The sequence below is a fragment of the Macrobrachium nipponense genome, chromosome 21, assembly GCF_015104395.2.
Source record: "Macrobrachium nipponense isolate FS-2020 chromosome 21, ASM1510439v2, whole genome shotgun sequence".
Lineage (NCBI taxonomy): Eukaryota > Metazoa > Arthropoda > Malacostraca > Decapoda > Palaemonidae > Macrobrachium > Macrobrachium nipponense.
Genome location: NC_087212.1, coordinates 57,248,778 through 57,272,046, shown reverse-complemented (window position 1 = coordinate 57,272,046; position 23,269 = coordinate 57,248,778). Strand labels below are relative to the sequence as shown.

Below are 23,269 nucleotides of genomic sequence, written 5' to 3'. Positions count from 1 at the left end.
CCCCATCCCCTGGAATGCTTGACGTTGAAGGAAAGACCATGCAGTTCCCCTACTCTCTTCGCCGATGCCAGGGCCAGCAAGAAGAGGGTCTTGAGGGTCAGATCGACTCTCAGAGTGGCTCGAAGGCCCTCCGAGTCAGACTCCTAAGGACGAGAGTCACGTCCCACCCCGGGGGCCTGAGTTCCCTGGTTGGGCAAAACCTCTCGAAGCTCCTCATAAGCAGGGAGATCTCAAACGAATTAGAGATATCCACTCCCCTCAGTTTCAGGACTAGGGCCAGGGCGGCTCTGTATCCTTTGACTGTGGGGACAGAGAGGAGCTTGTCTCGGCAAAAAAATACGAGGAAATCCACTACCTGCTGAAGAGTGGCTCCGAGAGGAGATAGACCCCATCTACGACACCAACCACAGAAGACGGCCCACTTTCCCTGGTACACAGCTGCAGAGGACTGTCTGACGTACCCAGCCATCTCTGTTGCTGCTCGGCGAGAAAAGCCTCTCGCTCGCAAGAGATGGTGGATAACAGCCAGCCGTGAAGATATAGGGACTGGACTGACTGGTGGTGCCGTTCCACGTGTGGCTGGACGAGAAGGTTGTGCCAAGGGGGAATCTCTCTCGGTGCTTCTGAAAGTAGAGCCAGCAGGTCCGGGTACCAAATGGCCTGAGGCCATTTGGGAGCCACCAGGATCATCCAGAGATTCGGGGTGACCAGCGCTCTGCTGATCACCTTGAGAATCAGGCAGAACGGGGGAAAAGGTGTACGCGAAGAGGTTGTACCACGGGTGTTGAAGAGCGTCCTCGGCAGCTGCCCATGGGTCCGGCACAGCCGAGAAGAAAACCTGGAGTTTTCTGTTGTGCCGGGTGGCGAACAGGTCCACTACTGGACGCCCCCACAGGTTGAAGAGCCTTTCCGCCATGTCTGGGTGTAGGGACCATTCGGTCCCTATCACCTGATCCCGATGGCTGAGCTTGTCTGCTACAACATTCCTCTTGCCTGGAATGTAGCAGGCTGACAGCTCTACCGAGTGGGCCACGGCCCACTCGTGCACCTGCAACATCAACTGGTACAACGGGAGGGACACTAGGCCCCCGTTTGTTGACGTATGCCACTACTGTGGTGTTGTCGCACATCAACACCACCGAGTGTCCCACCAAGCGGTCCTGGAACTCTTGGAGAGCAAGGAATGCTGCCTTGAGCTCCAGGACGTTGATGTGAAGGTGCTTGTCGTGACGATCCCACACTCCTGCAGCCAGCAACTCCTCCAGGTGTGCGCCCCATCCCTCGGTTGAAGTGTCCGAAAACAGCAACATCTCGGGGTGGGAAGAGAGAGAGAGAGAGAGAGAGAGAGAGAGAGAGAGAGAGAGAGAGAGAGAGAGAGAGAGAGAGAGAGAGAGAGTGTGTGTGTGTGTGTGGAGAGGCACACCTCCTAAGAGGTTCCTGTCGTCCAGCCACCAGGCTAGGTCCTACCTCACCTCCAGCCACCAGGCTAGGTCCTACCTCACCTGAGGGACACGGGAAAGTAAGGTGGGTCTGTTGCCTGAGACCAACTCTCCTTTAGTCTCCACTGGAGAGACCGCAGCTGAAGACGCCCGTGAGGGACTAACTTCTTGAGTGACGACAGGTGGCCGATCACGACTTGCCACTGCTGAGCTGACTGTTCTTGCCGAGACAGGAACTGGTAGGCTGCCTCCCTGAATCTGCTGATCCGCGAGTCTGCGGGGAAGACTCGCCCTGCTACCGTGTCGATCAGCATACCCAGGTACTTCATCCTCTGCTTGGGCTCGAGATCGGACTTCTCGAAGTTCACCACGATCCCCAGATTGCGGCAGAACTTGAGAAGTCGATCCCTGTCCTGTAGCAACTGCGAGCGGGAGCTCGCCAGGACTAACCAGTCGTCAAGATACCTCAGAAGACGTATCCCTACCGAGTGGACCCAAGCAGACACCAGAGTGAACACTCGCGTGAACACCTGTGGGGCGGTTGAGAGACCGAAGCAAAGTGCCCTGAATTGGTACACCATCCCGTTGAGGATGAAGCGGAGGTACTTCCTAGAGGATTGATGGACAGGTATCTGGAAATACGCGTCCTTCAAGTCCACTGAAAGCATGAAGTCGTTCTCCCTGATGGAGAACTGAGACTGGCGAACGAATCAGTTCAGGGGAGAGAGATCTATCACCAGGCGCCATCCCCCAGAAGACTTCTCCACCATGAAAAGATGGCTGTAGAAGCCCGTTGAATGATCCCTGACGATCTCCACAGCTCCCTTACTCAGCATGGCTTGGACTTCCTGCCGAAGGGCTACGTCCTTTGATATTCCAGGTACGTAGGTCTGAAGGTGGACCGGGTTGGAGGTGAGGGGTGGCTGAGACTCGAAGGGTAGTAGATACCCCTCCCGAAGGACATCTACTATCCAGGTCTCCGCTCCGAAGCGCTGCCATGTTGCCCAATGGCTCGCCAGGCATCCCCCCACTTCCGGCAGCAGGTGAGGGGGAACCCCGTCCCTAGCGTTTCCCGCCTCTCTTCGACTTCTTCCCCGCTCCCCCTCATGGGAAGGAGAGCTGGGAGGAGGGCTGAGGACAACCGCCCCTGGAAGAAGTTGAAGGCAGAGTCTTTCCTTTGGGCTTCGACGATGCAATCGTCTTGGCCGCAGAGGAAGCGCTAACCAAGCTCTTGGGCTTGGCCACAGTTGTTTGAGGCTGCCCAGACGCCTTCAAGACTGCCTGGTGGACTAGACGGTCGTTCCACCGCAGCGTCCACCATCTCTCCTGGGAAGAGAGAGGAGGAACTCCGCACCGGTCCGTTGCGAAGACCAAGTGCCGCCTCACGCCCAGCCACCCTGGTCACTCGGGTGAGGACTGTGTCCCTACGCCGAAGTACCAGGTTGGCCCACAGGTTTGCCGTCTGGTGGGCTAGGTAAGAGATGGCTCGACCTCCAGACTGACACAGTCTCCCGAAAGCCAGGTCACATTCGGGAGTGATATTTCTCGAGGTGGCCACGACCTTAGACACCGTGAGGGACCACAGGTCTAACCAGGAGACTGCCTGCAACGCCGCCATGGTGGTAGATTCCAGTGCAAGTGCCTCTTGCTGCGAGAACCAAAAGTTCTCCGACAGGAACTGCTGCAGAGACACCCCCAGAGTTAGCCTAACTAGCTCCGGGTTAACCTGTTTAGGCGGCATAGGATCCTCCGAAGGCACGTAGAATCTCCTCTGTTGCAGTAGAGGCGGGGGAAGTAGCTTGGAAAACCTGCCGGACTTTAGTGAACCCTCCAGTCCAGACATAAGCGAGTCCACCTAGCCCAGCACCGAGTCAGCCAGAGCTGATCGCAGCAGACCCACCGTCGTCTTGGGTTCCTTCTTAGGACCCCAGAACGACTCGAGCCGGGACGTGGGCTCAGAAGGTGGGAGCGGCGATCCTTCCCTGAGGTCGTTGTGCTGACGAATCAGTGCAATAACCTCTGCAAACGACCTCTGGATCTCGGGAGTGACTGCGTCTTGTGGAGTAGGACCGTCAAGTCCCTCCAACAAGAACGCCTCTCGAGACCCTACTCCTTCGGAAGGAGGAACAGCGACAGACCCCTCCTGGTCTCATCCTGCCACTTGCGCATACGACCTGGTCGATCCTAAGACTGTGCCTGGCTCGTAGGGCGTTGTGGTGGGACCGTTCCTCACGATCACTCCGGATCGCCTCGCTCTTCCCGGCGTAACCCGAGGAAGTTGAAGGGATCGGAGAAGAAGACCTGACACTCCCCCCTCGCTCACCGGTAGAACCGGTGTGCTTGGGGGGCTGCAGGCGATCGCCAAGCCGCGGTGGCGATCGAGCTGCAGGCCTGGTCGCACGGCTGGACCGAGAACAGCGGCTTAGGTCCCATGCGTCAGAGGAGCTGCTGCTGGTCGCTCTACCCGCCCGGTCTTGATGGGAGCGGCGGTCAGGGGACCTGCAGAGACCACTGTTGCGGTGGAAGCCGTGCCTGTCCTCACGGCGCGTCGAACCGCTGGAACCAACCTCGGCTGGTTCCTCCGATTGAGGGGACCTCCTCCTAGCCTCAGCCCGCGGCCGGTCTGGGACCATCGCGTCAACCCTGGTTACCTGCGGATCGCTACAAGAGTGATCGCTGGCCTGGCGGGAGTCACCTGAGCGACTCTCGCCCGCCAGTCTTCCGCTCCGTGCCTCGGTTCTGGCGCCGAGCGAACTCGGAAGCCTAAGGCTTGGCTATACGATCACCTGCAAGTGACCGTACACTCGGTACCTCTCGCGAACGAGAGGCCGAGCCGGAACCTAGTGTAGCGCGAAACCCCTAGCAGCCAAGGTGAGGAACAAGGTAAGTACCGGTGTTAGCCGGTATCCCTCTGGTCCCCGTCTTCTTCTTCCTTGCGGAAGGAGAGACGGGCCCCGCTCCCGAAGGAGCGGGAGGACCAGCGGAAGAACCCCCCGTCCCACCGGAGTGAGAAGGGCCCTTAGAAGTTCCTGAAGGAGACTTCTTGGGGGGGGGGGGGGGGGGGGGGGTGGGGGGGGGGGGGGGGGGGGGGGGGGGGGGAGGCAGCCTTCTTCTTCCTAGGCTTAGAAGCCTTGGAAGTCGAAGGGGAAGAGGTGGCAGCAGGCGACGACAAAGACGACGACGTCACCCTCCTCCTCTTCCTCTACTTCTTCGTCAGCTTCCTCAGGACAGACATCAGGTCCTCCATCCAGGACGGAGCTGGGGCTATTGCCGAAGCAACACGGCCCGCCTGCACCTGTCCGGAAGGACCCGTGACTGGGGCAGCAACACCACGGGCAGGAACGACATCGACAGGGGCTGGTCCAGGCATGGCAGGCACGACAGGAGCGGCAGGCACGGCAGGAACGTCAGGTACAGCAGGAGGCGGAACAGCGATCAGCGACATCCTGGGTACAGGTGGAAGGTCCAGGGGCGAACTCTTGGGGCACTGAAAGTTGGGGGCTGAGGCGAGAGCAGCGAACCCGGGCGGCGGTGGCACGACCCTCCTTGGGAAACCAGCAATCGGGGCCTGCACCGCAGCTGAGGGTGTTATCGTAGTGACATGCTGGGTGTATACCAGGTGAGGAGGCGAGACATACCCCGGGGTTGAGATGGTGGTGGTGGTCACCGGTCCATGGGTGACTGGAGCAGCACCCGAACGCTCGGCGTCCCCTGGAGGCCCAGCGAGAAGCATACCTGGCCGAGGTCGTCGCCCGCAACAGGAGCACCTGAGGAGGCAAAGGTCGGGTTAGTAGGAGGGGTTCCCCCCTTGTACGTGGGGGGGGGGGGGGGACAAGACCCACCCCGAACGATCGGAAGACCCCGAGTACAATTGAATGTCAGGGTGCCTCGCCCCCTCCTCTACGCTCAACAGATCGGGCGAAGAGAAGGAACGAGAAACTCCCCCGAAGGGGAAGGAGCCATACGCGGAAGCTGAGAGCGGAAGCTGAGATGTCGGCAGGAAGGAAGACTATGTGTCTGTGACCAAGGGAGTCACCGAAGAACCTTCCGAGGACTCCCTGGCAGGCTTACGTCGCTTCCTCCGACCAAGATATACACAAATCACAGGGCTCGGCCCAAGAGCATTCGCACCCTCGGCAATGAGCACACAATTCATGAGGATCCACTTCTGGGAAGGAGCAGAAGGCCCCACACTTACGGCCCTCTCCACCAGGGCAAACTCTGCGGCTGATGGGGGCGTGGGAAAGTCTCCAGCTCACGGGAATCCATTTCACAAAATAGTCATAAAATACAAAGCACACGTACTTACAGTATTTTACCATACACACAAAGCAAACCAAGTTTGAGAAGACACAAAGCATACGACGAAAGGCGGGCAGAGAGATGTGGAGAACATGTCTGTCAACCAGCACGGCTGAAAGCAAAGTGGATCTTCACCTCCCAGTCGCGCGGACTGTTGGACAAGCAGTTAACTACCGAACTCCCTTGTTCGAAGCTTACGACCGGTTCCAGCTGCCGCAAGTTACATTCCTATTGTAAAGGACCGATGGTTTGTATTCGTATCGGAGCAATAACAGATTTGTCTGAAAAGTATGTTAATATAAAAAAAAAAAATAAACCACTGCTTTTTCATTGCAACCCATTAGTCCTAAGATGCCTGAATCCTATTTAAAGGGGAGAACAAGAGAGCAGCTCCCTTAGACATAAATAGTATTCTGTGATCTAGGTGGCCGTCACATTCCAAGAGTGGCGTACAATAGGATAAGGTGCGTAATGTTGTAGTCTGTTTGATTCCAAAGCCAGAAAAAGTCTTATTACTGATACAGTTAAGAACTTTTTGGAAATCATTCCCAGTGCTTAAGGGATATTCAACCTGATGACCTCAAGTTAAAAGCTCTCTGTTTGCTAACACTGCAACAGAGTTGCTTATGTTTAGCTTTAAAACAAATATGCATTATCTGGGCATGAACTAAAATAAAGAAAATCTAGTTATGAGGAATTTATTTACCTGTCACTTCTGGAGAAAAGTTTTAAAACAATGACCAGGAAATATTCAAGTGAAAATACGAATCTTGAAAGTAAATTCTAAACCAGAATAGTGTTCATTAGCAGGCATATCTAACAAGCATAGGAGTTCCTACAGCCATGTTTAGCTCTTACAAAGCTTTGGAAGTCCAATTAAGTCTGTCAAATCCCTTCATCAAAAGCCAAGTTTTCTGCAAAACTCAGTTTGTACAGGCTTCAAAGCAGTTACACATTATTTTGATAAGATATTTACATAAAAGAAAGTCATTACTAACCTTAAGAATGCTCTCTCTGATAGTCAACGTACAGTAGTACCAAACCAAAAGAAACATGTGAACGAGATCAACAGTCCTGAAAACAAAATCTTCATTAAATACTAAAAGACCACAGATCAACAATACCCAAAAGTTACTTTTTGTACAGAAAAGCTGGTAGGGCAACTAGGTTCCATTACAGATTAAAGCTGATGGTCTAGAACTTTTACATAAACTACATCTTAAAAACAGTTACAATTGCACTCCAAAATGAGATCACGACAACAGCCTCTCACTAACCAGTAGAAAACAGTACATAAAACTCTCCTTTATTTGTAGTACATTTCTAACATTCCTAAAGACGTCACATACGTGGAAATTGTGTAAACAGATCAATTTCCCCATTAGAATCGATGGCAATAAGGGGGATTTAGGTTCTGAGACAGAGGAAAATACTAAATATTATAAGCACAAGTTCTCACCGTCCATCATAATAGCCTACATTCATTCCATTTGCTTTCTTTCCAATTTGCGATGCTGGCTCAGGTAACAACACATTTTCTCTTATGTATAAAAATGAATTTATAAAACAAAGTTTTATATATACTTACCAAGTAATTACATAGCTATGGTTTCTAACTAGCACAACTTAAATTAAAAATCTGGAGCAATGTTTCAGTTGTTTAGTACAGGTGACCAGTACCACCCAATAACAGCAATATTACTAGGGATGACTTAGCAGACAACCACATTCTGTTTATACTTATGTCCACCAGAGGGAGGGGAGGGGTACTTTGTAAGTATCTATATAAAATTTCGTTTTATTATAAAAATGTCATTTTTATGTAAGTAACTTACCAGTAATTACAGAGCTGATTCCCATACTGAAAGGAGGAGGGATACATGGACATGTTTTACTCCAAACCATTGGGATACATGGACATATTTTACTCCAAGACATTAAGCCATGTAATAAATTCGAAATAAAAAAGTTGCTAGTATTGAATACAATGCTTGTTGTTCCTTGTTAGTTAAGAAGTGGGAGCTTTGCCGCAAAGGAGTGATCTGAAAGGTACCAAATTGTCAGTAGAAGTTTTGCAGTGGAGTTAACCAATGGCTAGCAGGTGGACTCTGTTCAAAAAACCTTTGAGCACTTCCACTGAAGGGGATTGAAGAAGTCAGCCGTCCAGGTGAGGACCAATATTCATGCCCTGAAAAAATAAATTCAAATACAAGAAGAGTGATGACTCCAAAGAGGACTTTTGCTGTAAAGAGGCCAAAGCACAGATTCTCAAGCTGGGAAGACTGTCCCGTATGAAGGGCCAAAGATACTCTCAGAGTTCGAAGGGGACAAGGATCAGTGCTTCCTGCATCTCTAAGGTTTTCATTCAATAACCATGAAGATTGAAAGAAGGGGCTGTCTGGTTCTTCTCTATTGAACTATGTCTTCTAATCGAAGTAAAAAGAAAGGGGGCTGTGGGACATGCCTTTCGCTGATGACCTTTCGGACGCATAGAAAAATGAGTGAACTTTAGATCAATGCGCTGAATTGCAGACAACCATGCAAACTACCTGCTGACTTTGCAAATACGTATAAGCCAGCCGTGTGGACACATTGATATCCGTGCGGACTTGACACTAATAAAATTGATAATGCCTTGTGTGGATTTTGACAACACCTTCATATAGAACAAAATAATGTGCCAAACAATATGTGGTGGAAAATAATACCTGGGACAGTTATGAAAAGTTTGAAAGAAGGTGGAAAGCACTTCTCTTCTTGTTTGGAGCCCAATTAAGGTCATTCAACAAAGAGCGAAACTGCAAGAAGACAGGAAGCAGAATACGGCAATCATCAACCTGAATATCTTCAGTAGCTGTGAAGAACTTTACATTATTTACAGTCTTTGCCACAATCTTTTGAGTTGGATAAAAACTGGAGGACGATTTTGTATGCACGAGAGTCTTGAGTATTTATTTATTTATTCTTATAAAATTTTTGGCACTAGGCCAAGCGCTGGAACCGTGAGGCCATTCAGCGCATAAACATCTTTGAAAAATAAATAAAAATTAAATTATAACACTAAAATTACAAAAAAACACAACCACACATGCAAACATACATACAATCGATCTAACATATGATTTATTTATTCATAAAAGTCAAACAAGAAACCTAAGGTCCCACACTAACTGAAAGGTACAGTGATTCTATGGCAAACAGAAAAGCCTGAATTCCAAGAGATGAGACAGAAAATCCGAAGGATGACTAGCCAGTGCTACTGCTGTCAGTCAAAAAAATTAGGGCTTCCAAAAAACTTGACAAGAAGGTTAAGATCTGTCCAGGCACTAGAGGGGTGAAAGACGAAAGACAAAAGACTTGTCTTGTTCCTTTAAACAAAAGCCCAATTCATTCTTGAAAGACTTCTTGGATGACTAGGGAAGAACCAAAGGAGGAAGCTTCCACCAACAAGCTTACAAGCTCGGACACAGATGTCCTTATCCAGGGGTAGACTTGGTCCCTGTGTAAATTGAACTGGCACACAAGGTAGAACAACTGTGTTCTTAAAAAGTCAGGTGCTGAGCCAAAGAGGAACTTGAGCTGGGCCCTAACAGGTTAGTGCTGGATGCCTGACAGATGGGGCCAAACATAAAGGAGGACAATCAGACACTGGGCGCTCGGACACTAGGGCGCTTGGACACTGGACATTCAGAGATGGATGCTCTATGCCCACTGGGCCCTCGGACACTGGGATACAGGTGGAAACTTGGACACCAGGAACTTGGCCACTGGGCACGTTGACTCTGTCCACTCTGGCACTGCTGGGCACTTAGATTGGAAGAACATTTTTTGGCATCAATTACTGGCGCTCCACAACTAGACGATATATATACGTATCTCTACAAAAGCAGAGATATGCCCGAAAAGCGCCATCAACACCACTTGTCCACACTGGGATCCTAAAAAAAAACACCATGTGTACCTCTTGTCAACATCGGGATCCATAACTGTTCATACTGGGATTTGTATCCCTAGAGAATAAAGAAAGCACATTACTATGGACACCTTTATGGACACCTTTCTCATGGTTGTCCATTGAGACCTGCGGACAGCAGGATCAACTTAGCAGTAGTAACTACCTGGGGGCACCAACAAAATTCCTTCAGACTCCCATGGGCTTCAGTATACCTCCTCTCAAGTGCATGGGAGTCTGACAGAGATTGGGTTTAGGAGTTCGAGGGGCTGGATAGTCACACCCTTCACTACATGTCCAGTAAAACACCTTTCCAGTGGCTGTCTGTTGATACCTGGGACTGGGGTAAATACCCGTGTGTAACCCCCTCGACCTCCCTTGGACTTCCAGTATGTCTCCTATCAGGTTTAGGGGAGTTTGACAGGGACCTTCAGTCTAGGAGCATCAGGGGACGAGTAGACACCTTCACTGCATAACACTTCAATATGACTGGAAATGGCATGGGAAGAAAGCGAGGGAGCCAGGCATGGGAGCAAGTGGAAAAATGATATTTTAATGATAAAATAAGGTTTCACATATACTTACCAAACAATTACATAATCAGAGCCCTCTCCCTCCTTCCCACAGATGGATGTTGCGGCTCGGCGAATTAAAGTCTAAAGCTCAGCATTACCAGGTATTCCCGAAAGTGGGCGGGATCTGTATCACCTACACGAACAATGGCAGCACTGCTACCGCCGCCAGGAATTTGAATTTTCGACTGCCAGGAAGAAAGCGTACAGCTAATGTAATTGTTTGGTAAGTATATGTGAAACCTTATTTTATCATTAAAATATCATTTTCACATTACCCGGAAGGTGGGTATATGGACAGCTTTCTGAATAAAAATAACAGTCATGTGCTCACATTATATATAATGTCTGCAGTATCTTACCTTGTGAGAGAGCAGCTACAGGTAGATACTGCCTCTGGTCGGCGCTCTCATCACATGTAGGAGATGTGGCAGTAAAGGCCAGGGTTGTCCCTACTAATGGTGGGATTTTTGCAATCATGGAAGTTCACCGATGACTGACAAAAAGCAACAATAATTTGCCCTTGCCCTGGGCAAAAAGACCAGATAAAAAACCATACAAAAAAACCATCACCTACACTAAAAACCATATGGTACCTTTAACCAGATATAAGGACTGGTGGGTACTTCAGGAACATGTACCCCCAGGCTTCCCACAAACTCAAAAAACCTCAAATTCAAGGCGAGGAGATAGTAGAGGGAAAAAACCGAGTCCACCTTTGTTTCCTCTCCCAACACCATTCCTGCTACTGACAACGGTCCCAATCTAAAGCAGTTTTCGTAAGTATTTTCTACCTCCTTCAAATAGTGCGATGCAAACACCGATTTCGACCTCCAGAACATAGTTTGCATAATGGAGGATAGAGACATATTCTGTCTGAAAGCCAATGACGTTGCTACGGCACGAATCTCATGCGTCTTCACTTTCAGCACCCTAAGAGCATGTTCCTGAGTTTGAGCATGCGCTTCTCGGATCAAACTCCTCAGGAAAAAGGACATTGCATTCTTTGAAAGAGGCTGAGACGGGTCTTTCACCGAGCACCAGAGTCGGCTCTCCTCTCCTCTCACAGTTTCTGTCCTAGTCAGGTAGTGTCTGATGGCTCTGACCAGACACAATGTACGTTCCTCATCTTCCGACCCGACTAAGTCCGTTAGGTTCTTTATCTTGAAAGAACGGGGCCAAGGATTTGAAGGATCCTCATTTTTAGCAAGAAAGTCTGTTACATAAGAGCAAACTGCATTCCCCTGGGCGAAACCCACTTCCTTACTCATCGCCTGCAACTCGCTTACTCTTCCCGCTGTGGCTAAGGCGACAAGGAATAGTGTCTTCCTAGTTACATCCCTCAAGGTTGCAGAATTCAATGGTTTGAATTGGGGGCCGTTGAGCCTCCTTAAAACTACATCCAAGTTCCATTACACTTCTTCAGGCTTGAAAATCTTGGAGGAACTAAAGGATCTGATCTGGTCACTGATGTCCTGATTTGATGAAATGTCGAGGCCTCTATGCTTGAAAACCGATGAAAGCATGGCCCTATATCCTTTAATAGTTGAAGTGGCCAACTTCTTGGTGTCCCTCAGAAATAACAAAAATTCTGCAATTTCTGTTATATAGATGTCTCAGAAGAAGAGATGCTATGTCGTCTGCATCATGACCTAAAAACTCTCCACTTGGACTGGTAGAGCTTGGCAGAAGAGCTTCTTCTGCAGCTAGCAATAGCCTCTGACGCCCTTCGCGAAAACCCTTTTGCTCTGACCGGGTTCCTGACAGTCTGAATCTTGTCAGGGCCAGAGCGGACAACCCTTGGTGATATCGGTTGAAATGGGGTTGTCTGAGAAGCGATGGATTTTGTGGAAGTAGTCTGGGAAAATCCACCAGCAGATTGAGAAGGTCCGGGAACCACTCTCTCCTGGGCCAGAATGGCGCCATTAGGGTCATTGTCACATTCTGGTGTGATTGAAGCTTGTTTAAGACCTCTCTTATCATCCCGAAGGGAGGAAAAGCGTAAACGTCCAGTCCTGTCCAAACTAGCAGCATCGCATTTGTTCTCCATGCTAGTGGTTCTGGAATCGGAGAACAGAAAATGGAAAGGCAATTGTTCCTCGATGTAGCGAACAGATCTATCAATGGTCTTCCCCAAGCTTCCAGAGGTCCTGACACACACTCTCGTTCAGAGTCCATTCTGTTGGTAACACCTGATTTACCCAACTCAGTTCGTCTGCAAGTACGTTCATTCTCCCTTGCACGAATCTTGGAAAAAGGGTGATCCTCTTCTCGTTCGTCCAGGTAAGGAGATCTTTGGCTATCTTGTTGAGAGAGAACGAGTGGGTCCCTCCCTGCTTCCGTACATATGACAACGCTGTGGTGTTGTCCAAGTAGACCGCTACGTTTCCTCCGGTGACTAAGTGGTCGAACGCTTGTAGCCCTAAGAGGATGGCCTTCAATTCCTTCCCATTGATGTGTTAAGGTCTTTTCTTGTTCTGTCCACAGACCTGACACTCTCTTGTCTCCTAGGAGGGCTCCTCATCCGCTGTCTGAGGCATCTGAGAAGAACTGTAATCTTTCCCTCGAATGCCACTAACGAAGATCCATCTTTATCTCTTCCGTCAGGGGGAAAACTATTGAGTCCGACTGTGTCTTCCGAGACCAATTTGCTTTCAGGAAGAACTGAAGCGGCCTCATGTGTAGGCGTCCTAACCTGACAAAACTCTCCACTGAAGCCAGGGGGAGAGAAAAACCCGTAAAGCTAGAGTGTCTAGTATCATCCCTAAATAGAGAATCCTCTGAGTTGGAATCAATTGGGACTTCTTGTTTACTATGATACCCAATTGTTGTGTCAAAGTAAGTGTCTTCTCCAAGTCCTTCACACACTGACGCCTGGATCTGGCTCTCAGGAGTCAGTCATCTAAGTAAAAAGCTGTGTTGATCCCCATCAAATGCAGCCACTTTCCCAGAGGAGCGAGAATCCGAGTAAATACTTGAGGGGCGGTTGACAGACCGAAGCAGAGGGCTCTGAACTGGAAGACTCTTCTTGAAGACGAATCTCAGGAACTTCCTGGAGTCCTGATGGATGGGGACATGGAAGTATGCATCCTTCATGTCAAGAGATACCATCCAGTCGCCCGGTTGGAAGGCTGACATTACTGATCGACTGGTTTCCTTTCGGAATTTTGTCTTCCGGACAAAGAGGTTCAGAGCGCTTACGTCCAACACAGGTCTCCATCCCCCTGATGCCTTGGGGACTATGAAGAGCCTGTTGTAAAACCCTGGGTAGTTCGTGTCTGTTACTTCCTCTATGGCCTCTTTATTGATGAGCTGCTCTACTTCTTTGGCTAAAGGCAAAGCTCTTGTTGATCCTGTCGAGTATGCTGTCAAACAGACAGGTGTATTGTACAGTGATGGATCATGCATAAAAGGGATCACATATCCCTCTCGAAGCACCTGAATTACCGACTGTTCTGCTCCTCTTCGACTCCATTCCTCCCAGTAGTCGTGGAGTCTTGCCCCCACAGGTGTGTGAATGACCTTCCGATCATTTCTCTGTCTTAAATGAAGGTTTCTTGGTAGACTTGGAGGTGGTTCGTAGATTTGTTCTTGGTCTCTGCTGCCACCTCGACTTACCTCCTCAAAAGGAATGTTTTTGTAGAGGAGAAGCTTTGGCTCCTGTCGCTGGAATTTCCTTAGGTCTTCTCGCTGACTGAAAGAGATCATCATTGGTGAACTTTTTCTCGAGGTCCGACAGCACATGCTTAATGGTTTCTTCTGGAAACAGGTGAGATTTACTCAGGGGGGAGAACAACGAAGCCGATTTTTGGTTCTTGGTTACTCCTCGAGATGTGAAGGAGCACTACCGTTCTTTCTTTAGTACTCCCATAGTGAATAGGGCAGCCAATTCCCCTGAACCATCTCTCACTGCCCTGTCTGCAAAGGACAAAACATTGAGCCAGTCGGCAGAAAAATCCTCATCTAGAGACTGGCAATCTTCAATTTTCCTGGCTAACGCTGCAATAGTCCAATCCAGAAAACTGAAGACTTCGATCAACTTGTATAAGTTCTTCACCAGGTGATCCAACTCAGGTGAAGAGAACAACACTTTCGCAGCCGAGTACGCTGCTCTTCTGTTTGAGTCCACAAGACCGAAGAAGTCTCCTTGGGAGGAGGCAGAAACTCCCAAAGAAGGAACTTCTCCTGTCGCATAAAACCTGTAGGTTTTATTCAGCAGCTTCGACGGAGGAAAAGCGAACGAAGCCTTGCCTGACTCCCTCTCCTTAGCAAGCCACTCTTCTACTTCCTTCAGTGCTTTCTTCGAGGACTGAGAAAGAACTGGTTTCGGTAACCCCGAAGGCGCTGATCTCCTATCCTTCACAAACATCGACGGAGGTGAAGAAGGCGAAGCTGGTTAAAAAAAATCTGGATAAGTCTGTAAAAGAAACCTTAACAGACTAGAATAAGCAGAAGAGGGCTTCGAATCCTGGTCTTGAGTTTCTTCTTCCGACAGGACGGCCGATACCCCGTCTTCCTCTTCCATCTGGCTCGTTGTCTTCTTAAAAAAAGACCATCAGTTCTTGAAGTTGATGTTTAAAGGTACCCAAAGCGGAATCCTCTAGCAAGGGTTTGGCCTTCGCATCATCCTTAGGCGAAGACGAAGTCGCGGCTGTCGTACGGCTCTTCTTCGAAAACGAAAGACTGGGAGTCAAAACAACACGAGATGTATGAGGCGAACAAGTTGAAGCAGCTCGAGGCGAATGAGGCGAACGAGTCGAAACAGGTCGAGGCGTATGAGGCGAACAAGTCGAAGCAGCTCGAGGCGAATGAGGCGAACAAGTCGAAACATCTCGAGGCGAATGAGGCGAACAAGTCGAAACATCTCGAGACGAATGAGGCGAACGAGTCGAAACTCCTATCGATACACAACGAGGCGAGGCAGTCTTGCAAGCGCGCGAGCGCTGTAACGCACGTGAGCGTCTGACTCCGTCCGAAGTTACGCTATCCGAAGAGGACTGATGATCTTCCCGGAAAAACTGGTCCGGTGCGAAACTGCAGGAAGGTTGTGGACTCCAGTGCTCCTTGGATTTCTTAACAGGCGGCGACATCCCTCTCGTATGCTGGGCATGTCTCTTCAATGGACGCGACACTAAATCACTCCACACTTTTTGCCTCAACACAGGCGACTGTACTGAGTCAGACGACAACTGCGCGTCACTGATATCTACGCCTTTCCAGCGGCATTTTCTGGGCACTCGCGATTCGACATCAACGGAGTCGGCGACTGACTGTGGGCAAACTCCCCCAGTCTCCCTTCGACCTCCGGTATGTCTTCTCCCGGGAGCTGGGGAGTATGACAGTGACCTTCATCTAGGAGAACAGGGGGAACGGACACCCGCCTCCTTGGACACGACACTGACACTGACACTTGGCCTAACATTGGCCTTTTCACTTGACTTCTCTACGAATGCACGAAACGACATACCCAAATCCATAACGGATTTTGCCAAGAACTCAAATTTCTTGTCCATCTTGGACTCTAACAAGGAAATGGTGTTGGGATCGGAAACATGAGATACCTGGTCTGGAGTAATTGGTACTGAAGCTGGAGGACTATCAATAGGTGAAATATTCGATAGAAGTGGAGAAAATAGTGACGGTTTGTTTGCCTCTAAAGGCACGGGAGTTGTCTCTACTCTAGTTTTACTACCTGCTCTAAGAGCTGATTTCCTCTTCCTATCTTTGTCCATCTTATCCAAATGAGTTTGAAAAGTCTTCCAACCTTGTTCATCTAAACTACGGCACTCATCACAAGTTAATTCCTTGCTACTGCACTGACCCTTACAATTAACACATTTGGATTGCGGATCGTAACATAGTTTAGCTAATCTAGTTTTGCACCCACCGCTGCAAAACCTAACTGAAGAAGAACTAGCATCAGACATCTTCGTTATAACTTGCTAATAACTAGGCAGCTACCTGATGAAGTAAAAAAGCCAACCAAGAAATTGTACATCACCAAAAAGAAAAAGTCCACAATGGCGACGAAAGTTGACTGCAACAACAAACCACCGGTGTTACCCCGTGGCCGGCAGAAAACGAATTGAAGTCTAAAGCTCAGCAGTACCAGGAATTTGAATTTTCGACTGCCTGGTAAGAAAGCGTACAGCTAATGTAATTGTTTGGTAAGTCACTTATGTGAAATTAGAAGGCTAGTAGCAAGAGAGAAAAATTTTGATGCGGGGAGAGTTCGTGCCAGACAATCGGGAGCTGGCGCCAGATGCTGGGTATTCTCAAGTTGTACATAGCACCAGGGTGTCAAACGAGCTGGTAGCTCATAAGCTAAGAAATCGGAAGCTGATGAGTGCTCCTGGGTGCCTGGAGCCGATTTTCAGCTGTCAAGAATATAAATTCTTCGAAAAGCCCAGCACAACCAAAACACGCACAATTTCTCTCATTAATATATTCTGCCCTTACACTTATTCAGTTCTCTGCAAAGACAGTGTAATAAGATGATGTTTAATTAATTCTATACTAACAAATGTTTGAAGTACACAAAGTAACATCATACAGACAAACTCAACTCCTAACAAATATTACTTGAGACTTGCAGATAAGTATTTCATTACTGAAAACTATCAGTCCTGTGCCAAATGCAATGTTTATGTGTCTTATTACACTACTCATTGAAAAGTCAACCATTCTTCAGGCAATATTTTTAACTAACTTTTGCTGTTCATGCTAGACTGTGTAAGTTATCTGTATTCATGCAAACAGTCTATAGCCCAACTATGCTAGGCTATGTGGCATAAAGTAGCATATTTTCTACTTTGAGTATACAGTGTTCCCCCCGTATTCGCGGGGGATGTGTACCAAACCCCCCCCCGTGAATAGTTAGAATCCGCGAAAGTTTGGAACCCCTATAAAAGCGATAAAAACAGCCTATTTTGTTAGTTAAAACTTAAGAAAAACCACTAAAAATTTTCATACTTGGTTTTTTTAATAGTTTTATCACAAAAAGTGCATTTTATGATGAAATTGATCACAAAAACCAGGAATTTGTGGATATTTCTCATAGAAAAATACAGCGAATGTGCGAATTTTCCGCGAATAATGCGGGGAAACGTTCCCGAGAGAAATCCGCGAATGTGTGAGTCCACGAATCCGGAGAACGCAAATACGGGGGGTCCACTGTATCTTAGTTTTACCAGACCACTGAGCTGATTAACAGCTCTCCTAGGGCTGGCCCGAAGGATTAGATATTTTCACGTGACCAGGAACTAATTGGTTACCTAGCAACGAGACCTACAGCTTATTGTGGGATCCGAACCACATTGTATCGAGAAATGAATTTCTATCACCAGAAATAAATTCCTCTGACTCCACGTTGGCCGAGCTGAGAATCGAACGTCGGACCACCGGATTGGTAGCCGAGCTCAAAATGCACTCGGCCAACGTGGAACCCTTACAAAGTAGAAATCAAGGAAATAGTTAATTTGCAAAAACTGATAAACTTGAATCATATCTTAATAATAAAATCCTGATTCTGAAAGTTATAAGCTTGAAGGTTACTCAAAATCAGTGATAATAGTACATCACTGACATACAGTTGGATAACCAGTAAATGAGGAAAAGCTGCCGCAAATATCCAATGTTTACAGCGAGGACGACAGAAACAGAATGAGGTTATTTGCTAAGTCGTTCCCCCCTTGCTAGGGAAGGGATGGATAAACGCTTCTATCCCTAATGAAAGGGATAGAATGGGGCTTGGTTACATAGCTTACCTGCATCGTCATCCTGTCCATTGTTGTGACGGCCGCTACCCTCTGCCCGCAGGGAGAGGTAAGAAAAGAGGAGGAAGAGGAGCCAGTCACACTCATTCACTCTCCATTCATGAGATATCACAAGGACAAGATGCTACCTTGTCCTGTAAAGGAGCTGGGTAAGCTACACAACTTGTTGAGCAGCCACCACGGGTCCCAAGAAAAAAGTGTCCTAGGACCTATGGGCAATATCTCGAAGGTAGGAGGAGGTGAAGGTGGTCTGGTTGGACCACACACGTCTTCAGCACCTGTGTGACGGACAAGTTCTTGCGGAATACAAGGGTTGGACCAACGCCTCTAACTTCATGGGCTCTCAGATGAAAGGTACTGGAGTCGGCACTCCTCTCGGAGTCATACGCTTTCCTGATTACCTCACGAAGCCAGAAAGAAACAGTGTTCTTGGACACTTTTTTCTTGGTCAACCCAGTGCTAACAAAGAGGCCTGAGGTGTCAAGTTTTCTTCAGATAGCGTTGTAGCACCCTCACAGGACAAAGCAGCATCTCTTCCGTATCAATACCAGTTAAGTCCTCTAGGGAGGGGATCGTGAAGGACTTGAACCTGGCGTCAGGAACCAAAGGGTTCTGAGTTTTCGCTATGAAATCCGGGACAAAATCGAGAGTAACCGATCACCATCCCCTTGAGTGTTTAACATCAAAGGAAAGACCGTGAAGTTCTCCTACTCTCTTCGCCGATGCCAGGGCCAGCAGAAAGACAGTCTTTAGGGTCAGATCCCTGTCTGAGGACTCTCGGAGAGGCTTGTAGGGTCTATGAGTCAAACTCCTTAAGACAAGAGTCACATCCCATTCCGGGGGCCTGAGTTCCCTGGGTGGGCAAGACCTCTCAAAGCTCCTCATTAGGAGAAATATTTCCATGGAGGAGGAAATATCAACTCGCAGCTTAAGGACTAGGGCCAGGGTGACTGCAGAGACAGAGAGGAGCTTCTCTTGGCGAAGAAATATGAGGAAATCCGCTACCTGCTGAATAGTGGCTCTGAGCGGAGAGAGACCCCGTCTATGACACCAACCACAGAAGACGGACCACTTTCTCTGGTATACTGCTACAGAGGACTGTCTGAGGTATCCAGCCATCTCTGTTGCTGCTTGGCGAGAAAAGCCTCTTGCTCGCAAGAGATGGTGGATATCCGCCAGCTGTGAAGACACAGGGAATGTACTGCCTGGTACCGTGCTACATGTGGTTGACATAGCAGGTTGTGCCAAGAGGGAATCTCTCGCAGTGCCTCCGAGAGAAGAGCCAGCAGGTCCAGATACCAAATGGCTTGAGGCCATTTGGGTGCCACCAGGATCAAACTTGAAGTTTTCTGTTTGTGCCGTATGGCAAACAGATCCACTACTGGATGCCCCCACAGGTTGAAGAGCCTTTCCGCCATGTCTGGGTGAAGAGACCATTCAGTCCCAATCACCAGATTTTGGCAGCTGAGCTTGTCTGCCACTACATTCCTCTTGCCTGGAATGTATCTGGCTGACAGTCCATTCGTGCACCTGCATCATCAACTGGTGCAACGGGAGGGACACTAGGCCCCCGTTTGTTGACGCATGCCACTACCATGGTGTTGTCGCTCATCAATACCACCGAGTGTCCCATCAGTCATTCCCGGAACTCTTGGAATGCGAGAAACACAGCCTTGAGTTTCAGGAAGTTGATGTGAAGGTGCCTGTCATGATGGTTCCCCTCCTGCAACCAGCAACTCTTCCAGGTGTACGCCCCAAGCCTCGGTCAATGCGTCTGAGAACAGAAGCATCTCCAGAGGGGGAGCACAGAGCACTCCTATTAAGAAGTTCCTGTCGTCTACCCACCAGGCCAGGTCCTCCCTTACTTCCTCCGTGAGAGGAACCAGGAAGGATTGTGGATCCCGTGCCTGTGACCAACACTCCTTTAGTCTCCAATGAAGAGACCGCAGGTGAAGACGCCTGTGAGGGACTAACTTTTCTAGTGACGACAGGTGACCGATCACGACAAGCACTGAGAGTGCCGTTTCCATCATGAACCGAGTCTGGCAAACGAAACGGTTCAAGGGAGAGAGATCTATCACCAGTCTCCAGCCCCCCTAGACTTCTCCACCAGGAAAAGTTGGCTGTAGAAACCCAGCGACTGATCTCGCACAATCTCCACAGCTCCTTTGCTCAGCATGGTCTTTACTTCGTGTCAGTGCTACGTCCATGGCAGAACCTGGGACGTACGTCTGAAGATGGACCGGGTGTGAGGTGAGGGGTGGTCTCGACTCGAAGGGCAGTAGGTATCCCTTCCGAAGGATATCCACTACCCAGGTCTTGGCTCCATAGCGCTGCAAAGTTGCCCAATGGCTCGCCAGGCACCCCCCACTTCCAGCAGCAGTTAAGGGGGAACGCCATCCCTAGCGATTCCCTCTCTTCCCCTTCCTCTTAGACCCCTTCCTGTGAGAAGAGGCGGCTTGAGAGGAGGGCTGATGTTCACCTCTCAAAGCGAAAGAGGAAGGCTGGGTCTTTCTTCACGCTACCCTCGATGGTGCTGATGTCTTGGGAGCGGAGGAAGCGCTAGCTAAGCTTTGAGGCTTAGCCGCAGTTGAACAAGACTGCTCAGAAGTCTTCGTAACTGCCTGGTGTACTAAGCGGTCACTGTCCTCAGCTCTCCGCTTTTCCACCGCACTGTCCACCATCTCTCTGGGGAAGAGAGAGGAGGACCCAGCAACGGTCCATTGCGTAGACTCAACATCACCTCTCGACCGGCCGCTCTGGTTACTCCAGTCAGGACTGCGTCCCGTCTCCTCAAAACCAGGTTGGCCGTCTGGTGGGCAAGGTGGGAGATGGCCCTACTTCCAGACTAGCAGAGTCTCCCGAACGTCGAGTCCTCCTCAGGAATGATAGCTCCCGAGGAGGCTGCGACTCTGGATACCGTGAGGGACCACAGATCCAGCCAGGAGACGGCCTGGAAAGCTGCCATGGCAGTGGATTCCAGGGCCGATACTTCTTGCTGCAAGAACCAGAGGTTCTCAGAGAGGAAGTGATGTAGAGGCACTCCCGGAGTTAGACGAGCTAGCTCCAGGTCAACCTGCTTGGTCTTCAATGGGTCTACCGAAGGCATGTAGAGGCGCCACTGACGAGGCAGAGGAGGGGGAAGCAGCTTGTCCGGTCTGCTGGCTCTGAGTGAGGCCTCTTGTCTGGAGACAAGGGCGTTCACTTGGTCCAACACACCATTGGCCAAGGAAGACCAGGGTAGTCCCACCATCGCTCTGGGTTCCTTTTTAGGACCCCAGAACAACTCCAACCTTGATGGAGGGTCAGAGGGAGCAACCACCGATCCTTCCCCAAGGTCGTTGTGCTGACGAATCAGCGCAATGACCTCTGTATCTTGGGGGTGATCGCGTCCTGAGGAGATAGACCGCCAGATCCATCCAGGCTGATCACTTCCCGAGACATTCTTCCTTCAGGAGGAAGAACCTCGCCAGACCCCTCGTGGTCTCCTCCAACCACTTGGGCGGGCGTACGATCTGCTCAGTCCTAAGACCGAACCAGGCTCGTAGGCTCTTGTGGCTGGAACGTAGGAAGCGCATTCCTCACGGTCACTCCTGTTTACCTTACTCCTCCCGGTGTAGCCCGAGGAGATTGAAGGGACAGGTGAGGAAGACCTGACGCTCCTACCCTGCCTACCAGCAAAGCTGGCAGGCTGGGAGGACTGCAGGTGATTGAGCTGCAGGTTTGGACCAGTGGTCTCCCTGTGGAGAAACGCTGGACTGAGAACGGCAGCATCAGTCTCGTGCATCAGGGGAGCTGCTAACAGCCATGCAAGCCATCCGTTCCCAGTGGGAGCGACGGTCGGGTGACTGGTAGCATCCGTTAACGCGGTGATAGCGAGCACCGTCCTCACAATGTGCCACGGTCCCAGAAGCAGCCGAGGCTGTTCCTGGTGACCAGGGGGACCTCATCCCAGCCTCGACACATGAACGGTCTAGTGGGACAGTCACGTCAAACCTGGGAACCAGACGATCGCTGCGTGAGCGATTGCCAGTCTGGCGAGAGTTACCTAAGCAACTCTTACCATCCTTCCCCTCCGTGCCTGGATCCTGATGGTAAAGGTACTCAGTTGTCTGGTTCTTGGCTGCACGATCACCGGTAGGTGACCATACACTTGGTGATACTCATGAGCACGCGGCTGAGACAGTTCCCGGTCCGGAGGTGGAACCTCTGGAGCCGGGAGCGGAGGTACTCCCCACAGACCCTGTCTTCTTCTTCCCTGAGGAAAGAGAGACAGGGAGGACCAGCGGAAGACCCACCTGTCCTGCCAGAGCGAGACAGACCCTTAGAAGTCTCTGTGCAAGACTTCTTTGGGGGGGGGGGGTAAGGCCACCTTCTTCCTCCTCGGCTGGGGGGCCTTGGAACTCGAAGGGGAAGAGGCGGCAGAAGACGACGACACCTTCCTCTTGTTCTTGGACTTCTTCGCCAACTGCCTCAGGACAGCAGACAGGTCTCCCATCCACACTGGAGCTGGGGCAGTTGCGGTGGCAACGGGGCCCAACTCCACCTGGCCGGAAGGACCTGCGGGAGTGGCAGCACTTCCACGGGCAGGAACAGGGGCAGCAGGTACGGCGATGGCAACAGGAGGGCGATCCAAGGGTGAGCTCTTTGGGCACTTGAAGTCATGGGGCAGAGCGAGGACAGCAAAACCAGGTGGAGGAGGAACCAGCTCCCTCTGGGGTACATACGGCAATGGAGCCTGTACCGCAGCCGAGGTGGTGCCTGTGGTCACATGCTGAGTATACACCAGGTGCGGTGGGGCAGCATAACCCAGTGTTGAGACGGTCGTAGTCATCCTTGTCTCCACTCCGTGAGTGACCGGGGCTGCAGCAAGATGATGGATGAGCCCCTGAATACTTGGAGTGCCAGAAGGCTCAGCGAGTGCCACACCTACTGAAGGTCCCCACCCACAGAGGCAGACACACCTGAGGAATCAGCAGTCGGGTCAAGATGGGGGGGGAGGGGGGGGGGGGGTCCTGTTTGCTCAGAGGGGTAAGGATCCCACCCTGAGCGGACAAAAGACCCCGAGTACCACTCCAGGTCGGGGTGTCACCCTCCTTCCTCTGCACTCAACAAATCAAGCGAAGAGGCGGAGGGGGACACGTCCCCCAAGGGGAGAGAGCCATATGCGGGAGCTGACAAGGGAGAAAAGAAGATGACGTATCTGTCACCAGAGGTGTCAAGGGAGAG

At 50.1% G+C, this 23,269-nt stretch overlaps 1 protein-coding gene across 3 annotated transcripts in view; it reads right to left on the bottom strand.

Annotated features, from left to right (window-relative positions):
* Positions 1–23,269, bottom strand: part of LOC135198047 (transmembrane protein 120 homolog) — a 110,901-nt gene that overhangs the window by 42,636 nt on the left and 44,996 nt on the right. For all 3 annotated transcript variants that reach the window (XM_064225434.1, XM_064225435.1, XM_064225436.1), the window contains one exon: positions 6,740–6,815. In XM_064225434.1, coding sequence (XP_064081504.1) covers positions 6,740–6,815 — 76 coding nt within the window. The remainder of the gene's footprint in view (positions 1–6,739; positions 6,816–23,269) is intronic.